Below are 12,756 nucleotides of genomic sequence, written 5' to 3' on the forward strand. Positions count from 1 at the left end.
TGTGGTTAAGTCATTTGAGCTCAGTTCTGCCGCTGGCTCTGCCACAGACTTGCAATCTATCAAGCAGTTTACTGCAGAATTAGTCTGTATTACGCCACAGAGTCCCAGACATAGACTTGTGAAAATTGATAGACCAGACAATGAGCCATGATGGGTCCTTTCCCTTGGAAGTTATTCAATTGCTTGTGTAACTTCAGTGGTGCATTGGATATGAAGTTGCCTGTGTCCTCAGTCTGCTGCAGGAAATTGGTGACACAGCCTTGGTATTTTGTCTCCTCCGACCTGTGCAAGAATGATTAGCTCTTCACATTGGTCACAAAAATCCGCTTCTTTTCACAAATGCAGTTGTTGCTCTCTATTGGGATTGCAATTGCTTTGATCTCTATGCCTATAACTTGATACAACTGTGGGTTTTTTTTAAAAGAGCATTCCCCAGTTGATGTCGGCCATTTCAGAATCCTAGACACCATCTTAATGCATTTTGCTGGTAAATTTAAAGGCTGTGGACAAAAATTTGCTTCTGATAGTAGGTTTAGAGGAGCTTGATAGGGAATCATTCTTCGTTGGAAGGAGAGTCTAGTAGTCAAACCTTTATCCAGCCGTAACTTATATCAGTCAGTCAGGGGGGACCACTTTCTTCAGCACATACCTTGAGCTGTAACCTGTCTATGATCATGATAGTGAGCTTTTTCAAGTCTCCCTTGAAAAAGTGAATGAGTTAAATAGCTTGTTGCAGTAGCTTAAAAGGCAGCTAGTTATTAATGGCCATCTGATTTCCTCCCCTCCGCCCCCCAAAAAAGAAAAGATTGTGTTCCTTGAATTAAATTGATGAGCTGAAAATGCACCACAGAGCAATAGGAGATAGTGCAATAATTTGAGTGCAGGGGAGGGTGCATTGCCTGAGGTTTTGTGTAATAGTGTTAAATTTTTTCCCCTTTAGATAACTTTTGCAACAGGATGGCTGAGCAACGTCAGGATTTCAATATGATGGAAGACCATTCGATGAGCCAAGCTAAGCAGATCCCATCAGGTGAGCCTTACCAGATGGGGGTAGTCATGGGAGAAGGGGAGGACCTTCCCCCACAGGCAGGTTATTTTCTCTCCAGGAGAAAGGATGACACAGCTGGGAGATCTCAGTACAAGGAGACTGGGGTGAGGTTGCCCATAGAGTTGACGCCTGGGAATGTATGTGGTTCAATGAAAGGTTAGTCCAAAGTCTAGGAAAAGGGGACCTTTTTGTGAATTACTTGGGTGCCGAGACATCATCATGCAGTAAATGAGCTTCTGGGAGATAAACATAAGATACATTCAGATACTTTATCGCTCAAACCGAAGTTTGGGGTTTGGGCTTGGTGAGGGAATCACTGGGTGAGAGCCTATCCCCTGTTATGCTGGAGGCCAGACTTGATGATCGTAATCATCCCCATCTGCCTTGTGCTCGCTTTCCCATTCAGAGGTAAGTTTCAATAGAAGAAAAAACACTTGAGTCCATAGAGCCTGTGAAATCTGTAAAAGGCTGTAGAATCTTGCTGCTCATAGAAAAACGGTAAAGGCTGCTTGGGAATTAAAAGGAGGTGAAACAGTCTTTTCCCAAGTCCGGTATAGAAGGGACCGGGGTGATTGATTTTGTTTTTTAAATGTAGATTAATGGCTTCTTTAATAGACTGAGGCCCAGGACTGAGATTTCCCATCCCTCCATGTAGCAGCTCAGATCCTCCTTCGTGTACTAGTTCTCTTTGTTCATACTTAAAAGACTCATGTCCATGGATGTGTAGATGAGCTACCTCCTGTTGTGACACTGGCTTCCTTTTACCCCCTCTAAACATGGTTATAAACCCTTTCCCCCTTTACAGGATTCAGAAAATTAAAAAGTCGCTAGGGCAAATCTCTCAAACTTGTATCTACCCCAGTTTATGCATTATGCAGCCATCTTTTCATCCATTGGTTGCTGGAAAGGTTCAGGAATCTCTGGATAATAACTTAGATATTGGGACAGAGGCATTTGGGATGGTGGGGGAGAATGAGGAATGGAGCGTTGATCATTCTAAGTGAGCCGGTAGGAATGCCGAGGGCGCACTCTGACCGTTTAGGTGGGTCTGTTGCAGACAGAGGTGGACGAGCTGGTTTAAGTTAAAACAAGAATCTCCTTGCCCCTGAAAGTGACCTCTGGCCCATTCTGCAGGTGTGAAATGACTTCACCAGCTTTTCTTCCTAGATGATGTCCTCAACCCGTGGCCTATCAAGTGGGCCCCGCCTTTACCTTCAAGAGATCCCACACCCAACCGCAGCTTGGTGGTGATAGTTGTCCTTATAATTGAATGGTCAGTGGGGCCTAGTAAAGAGGGTGCCTGAGATGCCGGGGCCCCACTTTTGCCCATACAGAAGGGGAGGAAGGTTTTAGGCTTGTTCTGTCTCTGCCTCTATTCCCTCCACTCTCCAAAGAAACTACTCTGCTTACCAGAGGGGATGAGGGAGGGGGCTTCTGCTTGCATGTAAACATGTGAGGAGGTGGAGGTTGGGATGGGAAGGGAAGGCCTGGTCACACCGAGTGAGTGTGTGTGTGGGTGGGTGGGTGTGTGTGCGCGCGCGCGCCTGGGGTCCCCTTTCCAGGGACCTGGTAGACGTTTTGGATATTTTAATGCATCTCATTGACAAAACTGCACCCACCTACTCACCTGCCCCTCCAGTCTCTAGCCTGAAGCTGGCACCTCATTTAGAGAGTGGAACTTCCGACTTTCTGTCCTTTTGATTTGGCGAGAGAACCCTTTTACAATGGCTTTCAGTGAGCGAAAGGGTATAAGCCCCCTGTGTGTGCAAAGGATCAGATAGTGCTTTTATCAGAGCCGTTTAAACTAGTAACTCTTGCTGTTGTCTTGTGAAGACTGGAAGAGCAATTTCCCCATTGCGTAGTGGGCGGTGTTTCCCTGAATGCTCTGCTTCATCTCTCTGGGGAGGTGATGCTAAGAGAAAAACATTGCAAAGCTGAGAGACGTATTTTACAAATAGACCACTTGGCTTGCGTTGGGGTCCAGGGCTCTGGGACGTCACCTAAGCAAGTGCTAATGGCAGGTCTGGATGTTGTAGGGTGCTGTTCCCAGGGGCCTCTGTTCATGTGTTGGAAATGGGCACACATTTCTGATCTTAGTAGCATGCACATGAATGGCATCATTTATCAGTGTATCTCGGAGGGCTTTACAGACATGAGGTGATGAATCCTCACCCCCTACTGGGAAATGAGTATTCTCTCTCATATGTGGGGAGACTGAGGTACAGGGAGGATAAATGCAGGCACAGACCTCGGAGGTCACACGGTGAGTCATGGCAGGAGGACAATCATCAATCATGAATGCCAGCCCCCCTGCTCTAACCACTAATCCCTACTCTCCCATCTCGACCTGGGAACCGCCCTCGACCGCCAGGCTTCTGTCACTCTGCTCTAGCCACTTGTGCCTTCCCGTGTCTTTTTATGAACATTCACCGAGGGAAGGATGGACTACAGTATGTGTCAGATACAGGGGATGTCTGACTCACCAAAAATCAGATCCAGACGGGATTTCCCCTGCCCTCTAGGCATACCCAATAACAGCCAATGGGTTTTTCTTCTTTTGTCACAGCCTAATTTGCTGTCTCCGTTCCTTCGCTTTGCCCACCCCGACCCTCCTGCTTCTCCCCTACTGCCTGGGCTCATCTCTTTCCCTTCCGCCCCCCCCAACCTCCTGCATACTGCCTGGTCTGTGTCGCCTTCTCCCTGCCCCCTGTCGTCTCACTAATACACAGATTTCCCCTGGAATCATTTGTCGCTTTCCTAGTGACTGCGGTTGTAATAATGCAGCAGCATTCGTGTGCATTCTGTATTCACGAGTCAGCTCAATTGATGATAAAAACAATGCTCCCCAAAGGTGCTGCCAGCAGACAGCTTCCTTCTCTTGGGTAGCGAGCCAGGACAACTGAGGGAAAAGCCGGGAATGTGGAGAAGTGGGGAAGTTTTCTCCAAAAGAGCTCCTCTCACCCCGTATTTTAGGCCTAAATTTTCACGAAGTCTTTCCCCACGTATTTAGCGATCCAGCTCACAAACCTGTGTAGTCATGGGGACTGATAGTACTCAATACTCCATTAATGTGGGGCAACATAGTTCTGTCTTGTATCTGCCTCAGGTACAGTTTGCATCAGGCAAATGGGGTCCCTATGTTATGGCCAGAGCCTGTGGCATATTCCAAGGACTGTTCTCCCTTCCAGGCCCCTCAAGGTTGGCCCCCTTATCCAGTCAAATCAGCAACCTTCTGTCAATGCCATAGTTTCAGTTCTCATGCACCAGAGTCCAAGAGACTTTGCTTGTGTTAGCTTGAATCATTCTTCGTAAATCAATTTCTCCAGTTCTCGTTATTTTATTTGCTGGAACTCCTTGCAAAGAGTGTCCCTGTCCCCTTTTTGCTTGTAACCCAGGCCCAACATCATCATCCATATGGAGCACTGAAGAATTCCTTGCAAGTGCTTTCCCTCTTTGCATTGATTTAAAAACATGAATAACAGAAGAAAATAAGCGATCAGTTCAGCAATCTGCTCTGAGAGCGCCTGTGCTGCACTAGAAACATCAATGTGAACGACAGTGACTCGCTCAGATTGATGTAATCCGACATCTGTGGTCTCCAAGGAAAGGTTTGATTGATTGATGGATTGTGCTTTGCTGCTTCTAGATGTGCTCCGCATTGGATTGGTTTTGCTCTTGGCTTTTTTTCCAGTGCTCTCCCTGAATCTCTAACTGGCACTTTAACACTTTGTGAACATCTTACTGTAACTGCCAGCTACAGCCATCCAGCTTTTCAGATAAGGAAATAGAGATGGGCGAGGTTAATGGAACAGCCCGCTAGACGTAGCCAAGGACCTGTTCTGAGTGCTCAATGTATGTTTTCCAGGCTATCCCCTGCAGATACCAGTTGACGATGGATCAGATGAGCCCACTTCCGAGACCTCTGATGCTAAGAGCACCCCGACGATGGAAGGTGGGAGCTCTTTGTCGTACTGCTTTTAAACCACAATGGCTGGTGCCGTTTCTAAGCATTGTTTGGAGATGCGCCAGACCATTTTCTGAAGGGGGTTCCTGAAGAGGCATGGCTGTCTTGTGTCTCTGTGCTGCCAGATAAATGCTCTTTGTTAGTTTGATAATCACGAAGGAGAACTGCGCACACAGACACCCCTGGAGGATCAATTCCAGTTCCATTTCCTCCTTCCAGGATTGCACTCCCAAACCAGCGTGCCTATTGATGACTGCTGAGTGTAGCCCATCCTGAGAGGGTAATTGACTGAACCAACTCGTGTAACTCCCCATTAATGTTAATGGGCACTAGCCAGCCTTCAGAAGCCATTATTAAACCGCTCACAAGGCAACACGGATTCTAACGTAGACACGCAGACTCCAAAAAAATCATTAGGAAAAATGTCTGAGCGTCCTAGTTGCCTTTCCCTGGTAAATGACCCTGTAGCCTGCCAGGAAGAGTTAGATTTACATCAAGCCAATGAATGTTCTCCGTTTCCAATAGATATTTACACAGAAATGTCAAGAATCGGACAAGAAACCAAGCAGCGTTCCAAGCTGTCACACATCAGCTGGGTGCCTAGGCATTCGGTCCAAATCACCTCTCAGGCTAACAAAACCTGGGTTATTTCGGGAGTGTTCATATTAGAACTTTTGGTTGCAAGATGTGTCTCCGCTACTCCCAATGGGAGTTTGGTGCCAAAAGACCTTTAAAAAATCTGGCCCACAGTCTTCAATATCCTACAGACATTTAAAGATGGCAGCATCAGTGGTGGTGGGGAAGCCTGCAGAGATCTTTCAACTTGAACTTCTGTTTATGGGAGGCTGCTTGGTCGAGTTACTAGAGCATGGGACTAAGCCGTGAGCCCTGGCTTTTAATCCTGACTCTGCCAGTGACTTTAGCAAATCACTTAGTTTCCTATCTGTAAAATGGGATAATATACTTTAAAAAGTGGGCATAGATCTTTGAGGTCTTTGGATGGGAGGTGCTGTGCAAAGGATTAGTCGTTACATAAGTTCCCTGCAGTTTATAGAGATTATTATTATTATTTTTTTACTAGACCTTGACTGCAGAAGGCTGCTTGTTCAGCAGGGGCGCCATTTCAGAATTTGGGGGGGGGAAGCAACTTTAACCGTGATTTCTGGGGCTACGTAGGCACTTGAAAACTCTAGTTGTTGGCAGATAACTTAGCAATTAGCTGACAGGAGCCCTGTACCTAATTCCTTTATAAAAGAGAGAAAATTAAATAAATATTAGGCCCACTCAGCTCTAATAACAACACGTTCTGACATCTTGTGGCAAGTCACGTAAGGGACACTGGTGAGGTTTAAAATTTTAATGTATATTCTTACTTTATTACTAGTTTTGTGGAGAGAAAGACCCCGTCAGGACTCCTGGGTTCTATCCCAGCTCTGGGAGGAGAGCAGGGTCTAGTGGGTTACAGCGGGGAGCGGATACACCTGGGTTCTTTATAAGAACATCAGAATGGCCATACTGGGTTCAGACCAAAGGTCCATCTAGCCCAGTATCCTGTCTTCCAACAGTGGCCAATGCCAGGTGCTTCAGAGGGAATGAACAGAACAGGCAATCATCAAGTTGCCCTGTTGCCCACTCCCAGCTTCATGCAGAACATGGTGTTGGATCCCTGCCCACCCTGGCTAATAGCCATTGCTGGACCTATCCTCCATGAACTTACCTAGTATAGTTATGGCCTTCACAACATTCCCTGGCAAAGAGTTCCACAGGTTGACCCTGAAGAAGTACTTCTTTTTGTTTTAAATCTGCTGTCTATTAATTTCATTTGGTGACCTCGAGTTCTTGTGTTAGGAGAAGGAATAAATAACATTTCCGTGTTCAATTTTTCCACACCCTCCCCCCTGAGTCATCTCTTTTCCAAGCTGAAAAGTCCCAGTCTTTTTAATCTCTCCTTATACAGAGGGTGTTCTATACCCCTAATCATTTCGGTTGCCCTTCTTTGTATCTTTTCCAAATCCAATATATCTTTTTTGAGATGGGGTGACCACATCTGCACAAACTATTCAATATGTTGGCATACCATGGATTTATATAGAGGCAATATGATATTTTCCTCTTCTTATCAATCCCTTTCCTAATGATTCCCAATACTCTGTTAGCTTTTCTAATTGCCACTGCACATTGAGCAGATGTCTTCAGAGAACTCTCCACAATGACTCCAAGATCTCTTTATTGACAGGTCTAGCTAATTTAGACCCCATCATTTTGTATGTATAGTTGGGATTCTATTTTGCCAAATGTATTACTTTGCATTTATCAACATTGAATTTCTTCTGCCATTTTGTTGCCCAGTCACCCAGTTTTGTGAGGTCCCTTTGTAGCTCTTAGCAGTCTGCTTGGGACTTAACTATCTTGAGTAATTTTGTATCATCTGTAAATTTTACCACCTCACTGTGTATCCCTTTTTCCAGATCATTTCTGAATATGTTGACCAGCCCTGGTCGCAGTACAGACCCTTGAGGACACCACTATTTACCTCTCACCTTTTATTCCTACCCTTTGTTTCCTATCTTTTAACTGAAGTGCGTGGCAGTACTTTCAGGATCATCTAACAATCCTTAATTTACTTTAATGACAAGCCTTTTGTTATCTTAATCACCCTGCCTCTGTTTATAAACAAACACCCTGCCCCAAAGGCTGTGCTGCTCCCAGCTTCCGAACTCATCACATATCACACTCAAGCTGTTGCAGTTAAGAGCTCTGTCTGGGGCTAGGGGGAGTAGACCTCCCCTACGAAACTTGGGGCGGGGGCTGGAGCTCTCCCCTGCCCCCCTAAATGGCGCCCCTGTTGTTCAGCCTGAACATTAGCAATCCCATAGTGCATGTTCCTGAAGGTCAAGGGTTTGCACCAAAGTACTTGGCCAAAATATTCCCCTTATCCTCCTAGGTGGTGCCCTCCATCCCAGAAGTAGCTGCAATTCATTGGTGTGTTTGCTCCTTTGTACGCATACCTGGCAATACAATTTGGTATCTGTCAGAATGACAGCACATGGTTATATGTAAAATAAAATAGATACATGTGAAATAAAGCATAATGCACGGGTCGGGTGGATGGTGTGACTCCTGAGTGTATTATGTTGCCACATTTTTTACAGAGAACCTAATCTAGAGACATACTAATATTTGTAATTGGTGGCATTTTTATTCTGCTGCTTGTAATGCCTGGCTACCATGCATGCACCTATCACAAGCCTTGGAAGGAGAGGAAAATACTAATTTTCTTAGTTTCTAAGCTTTATCTAACAGACGCTTTATTCTGACCTGGGCTGTTGTACTTTTCAATGCTGCTGTCTAGTGACCTGCCAGAGCTGTACTCCATTGGAAATGAGAACTGCCAGCAGTCCATTGTGATAAAACTCTCATTCCCAGCCTGCGTATTTCAAGAGACTGGCCCGTAAAATTCTAGCTGGTCCGGGACTGGATGTTGCTATCCTGTGCATCAGGACAGTGTTGTCATAAGGAGGAAAACCTCATTTGGTGGGGGGGAAAGAGACGCCAGAGGTTTGCCATGTGCGGAATGTCCCAGCAGGGATGAATTAGTGGACACAGTCCAGCTGAGGGGGTTAATGAAAGATGCATGTATGTTATAATAAAACGTCCTGACTGTGGGCTGTTGTCACCAGCTGAGCTCTGAGCATCACCTCTGTGCGGGCAGCATTGCTGAATGTGCAAACCAGGCATTCTCCGCCCTCCTGCTCTGGGCCTATTTTAAAAAGACCGTGCTGGTAGCCAAACTATTTTATTTTTTGGATGGGTAAGTAATACATGGAGGCATACAGCTTGTGTGACAAAGGAGGTGATGGATGTACAGTGTGCCTAACAGATGGGCTCTCTGTGTGTGCGTGCGCTGTGCTTGCGCTTTTGTTTCCCATGACAAGTATCAACTTTCATCCTGCTCAGCCGATAGGAAGGAAACCTGGTGAGCGTTGAGGATGGTTTCCCTTCTGTGATGCACCCTTCAGTGCTATTTTTTTTAAAGCACTGACCTCCGAAGGGGTTTTGTTTCAGTCAGGCTGTGTGAAAGCTGCTTTGTTTTTCAGATGCCACAGCGCCCTTAGTGGAGGAGAGAGCACATGAGGATCGGATTGCAGCTCGGCAGCATGTGGAGATACCCGAAGGAACCACAGGTGAGGCCTCTGCACGCCTTCTGGTGAACGAGGAAGGAGTTTCGAATTGTGGCTGGCAGGGTTGGCAGTTTCCCGGGAAAAACCAGTTTAGCGCAGGGTGCTGGTAAATACTGGTTTAAACCAGGAAATTGGGTAAACAATTGCATCGGTGTCCAGCAAGTTCAGCAAGCGTAGAACGAATCTTTTCAAACTTTGGAGACAGCCGTTCCAAACTGAATAATCTATCCACTGTTTCAAAGTTGGTCTTCTACTACAGAATGCTGCCTGGTCAAATGGACCTGGACTGGTAGGTGGCAACTGCATGTTTCTAATTGCTTAATGCTTCAAGCCTACAACTCTGCATGATTGTCACTCGCATATAATCAAATGATTTTGACTTTTGCTTATACAATATTGATAAACCGAAATAAGTCGTAACGTATATAACTCCATTGAGAAAATAACCAACCAAAATGTATAGACAGTCTGATGCTCAGTATTATAATGACATATATTGATATTACGACCAGTTTTGCTTTTTATTTGTACAGCCCTAAATTCATCTCAAATCTACTACCTTGTGATCACAATTTGAATATGTAATTAAAACTCAGCGTAATGTGGTGTGCATTGACGAAAGAGTTTTTAAACTAGAAAATGCTTTAAACTGAGACCAAGTAGTATTTCCCAGGGCACTATAAAAACCATGATTTTACCTGGTAAAAAAACACCTCTGTTAAATACCATGCCATCCCTTGTGGCTGGACAGTCTTTCTGGATGCTTATAGAGCAGGAATGGGCACTGGAGTTGCAGCTTAGTAGTAAAACAACAAACATCTCATAGGCTTGGGTAGGTTCCAATAAGCACACACAGGTTTGCGGCTTTACCTTCTTCTACTTGAAAATCTGAACTGGTCAGGTCTGTCTCTTGTTCCCATCCTGGAGAGCAGCAGGATCTTTGGGGAAGACGTTGCAACCTTTTCTCCTCTCCTGGCTCAACAGCATCATCCTCTTTTGTGTGGCACACCCATGAGTTCTGAAGGAACTCGTGGCTGAGCTGGTAACAAAAGGATGCAGTCTCTCATTTAATCGGTGACTATACCTGAGAATTGGTGGGGAGCCCCTGAAGGCACTAGGTTTGATCCTTGGAATTGCAGACTAGTGAGCTTTACTTTGGTACCAGGTAAACTGGTTGAAAGGTGATTAAAAATAGAATTGATAAAAAACCTAGAGAAACACAAGAGAGAAGCAACCCAGCATGGCTGCTGTAGCAGAAAAGCATGCCTCTCTAGTCTACTAGAATTCTCTGAATGTCAGCAAAATAGCAGATGGACATAGTTTACTTGAACTGTCGAAATGCCTTTGTCAAAGGTCCTGTCTGCAGGCTTGACATGGGATGAGAGGTTAAAGTACTGTCATGGGTCCGAAATTAGTGACCCCCCCCCCCAATAAAAGGTAGCAATAAATGGTTTTCAACATTGTAGAAGCTTAATGGGGGGTGCCCCCAGGTTGTGTGTTAGGATTGATGTGTAATATATTAACCATCGGGGAAAGGGGGATGAGTAGTGAGCGGGCAACCTTTTAAAAGGGTCAAAATTAAGTAGGTTAGTCAAGACTGAAAGAAGACTGAGCTAATCAAGTTAAGTGAATGGGCATCATGGAATGGCAAATGGAATTCAGCGTTGATAAATGCGAGGCAGTGCACCTCTGAAAATATAGGTCGAACTTCCTTTGATGTTCCTGGGTTCTAAGCTAACTGTAGCGCTTCAGGAAACAGACCTAGGCGTCATTCTGGACAGCATACACCTCTGTGCAGCGTGCAGCAGCAGGGCAAAAAGTAAACAAGGTGTTATTTTTTGAGGATTTGTCCACATGGATTCCACTCTAGGTGCTCATACACCCCATGAATGAGAGATTGGATTATTTTGGTCAGCAGTGTCCTTTGGGGCCACGTATGTGCCCTGCATGATAGAATCATAGGACTAGAAGGGATCTTGAGAGGTCATCTTGTCCAGTCCCCTGCACTCATGGCAGGACTAAGTATTATCTAGACCATCCCTGACAGGTGTTTGTCCAACCTGCTCTAAAAATCTCCGATGATGGAGATTCTGCAACCTCCCTAGGGAATTTATTCCAGTGCTTAACCACCCTGACAGTTAGGAAGTTTTTCCTAATCTCCAACCTAAACCTCCCTTGCTACAGTTTAAGCCCATTGCTTCTTGTCCCATCCTCAGAGGTTAAGGAGAACCCTCCTCCTTGTAACAACCTTTTATGTACTTGAAAACGGTTACCATGTCTCCTCTGTCTTCTTCTCCAGGCTAAACAAGCCTAATTTTTTCAATCTTCCCTCATAGGTCATTTTTCTAGAACTTTAATCATTTTTGTTGCTCTTCTCTGGACTTTCTCCAGTTTGTCCACATCTTTCCTGAAATGTGTGGCCCAGAACTGGACACAATACTCCAGTTGAGGCCTAATCAGTGCAGAGTAGAGCGGAAAAATTACTTCTCCTGTCTTGCTTACAACATTCTTCCTAATACATCCCAGAATGATGTTTGCGGTTTTTTTGCAAGTGTTACACTGTTGACTCATACTTACCTTGTGATCTGCTGTGACTCCCAGATCCCTTTCTGCAGTACTCCTTCCTAGGCAGTCATTTCCCATTTTGTGTATGTGCATCTGATTGTTCCTTCCTAAGTGGAGTACTTTGCATTTATACTTATTGAATTTCATTCTGTTTACCTCAGAGGATTTCTGATGCTGTACCCTGCCTCCCCCAAGGGCCCCAAACCACCTCTCAGTTCCTTTCTATTGCCTGGGGTATTGAGACGACACTTAGCAGTGTTTGCCCACTACCCCATAGCTCTCAGCTTTTAGCATCGGGTTAGTGTTAGAAGTAGTCTGAGCTTCATTATAGTTAGCCTGTGGGCAATAATAAAGAATTAGATATTTTTGTGGCTGATAACATCCACCCTTGGGACTGAAAAAGGGATATACATTCTCATGCTAACCTTGGCAAGGCTACTCCTTAATTGCCCACAAGAGTTTCCTGCACTTGTCTCTGAAGTATCTGGTACTGGTCTCTGTCATCCAAGATACTGGCTTAGATGAAGCAGTGCTCTGATGTAGTAAGGCAGTCCCTCAACTGCAGTTAAAAGGTAACTGCCATCAGGTACATTATAGTACTGTTTATAATGCATTCAGGCTGCAGGGCCACCCGGGGGGGAAGGGGGCAAGTGGGGCAATTTGCCCCGGGCCCCACAGGGGCCCCCACGAGAATTTTCAGGGGCCCCCACAAGGGTTTTCGGCGAGTCTTCGGTGGCAGGTCCTTCAGTGCCGCCGAACACACCCGGAGTGAGTGAAGGACCCGCTGCCGAAGACCCGGAGCTTCTTCCGCTCCGGGTCTTCGGCAGCAATTAGGCGGCGGGTCCTTCACTCGCTCCGGGACCCGCTGCCGAAGTGCCCCGAAGACCCGGAGCAGAAGGACCCCCGCTGCCGAAGACCCCAGGCCCCGTGAATCCCCTGGGCGGCCCTGTCAGGCTGATGGACAGGATCAGTAAGGAAGCAAATTTGTTTTTCGTGGC

At 45.8% G+C, this 12,756-nt stretch overlaps 1 protein-coding gene across 13 annotated transcripts in view; it reads left to right on the forward strand.

Moving 5' to 3' along the window:
• Window positions 1–944: 944 nt before the first annotated feature.
• The window catches only part of MAPT (microtubule associated protein tau), a 49,093-nt gene continuing 37,281 nt past the window's right edge, over window positions 945–12,756 (forward strand). For 12 of the 13 annotated variants that reach the window (XM_026654828.1, XM_026654832.1, XM_026654833.1 and 9 more), the window contains exons 1-3: window positions 945–1,030; window positions 4,914–5,000; window positions 9,110–9,196. In XM_026654828.1, coding sequence (XP_026510613.1) covers window positions 958–1,030; window positions 4,914–5,000; window positions 9,110–9,196 — 247 coding nt within the window. In that variant the 5' untranslated portion in view covers window positions 945–957. The remainder of the gene's footprint in view (window positions 1,031–4,913; window positions 5,001–9,109; window positions 9,197–12,756) is intronic. The other variant, XM_026654831.1, reaches the window with a different exon arrangement.

Source organism: Terrapene carolina, unplaced genomic scaffold (assembly GCF_002925995.2).
Source record: "Terrapene carolina triunguis isolate 2854851 unplaced genomic scaffold, T_m_triunguis-2.0 Scaffold193, whole genome shotgun sequence".
Classification (NCBI taxonomy): domain Eukaryota; kingdom Metazoa; phylum Chordata; order Testudines; family Emydidae; genus Terrapene; species Terrapene triunguis.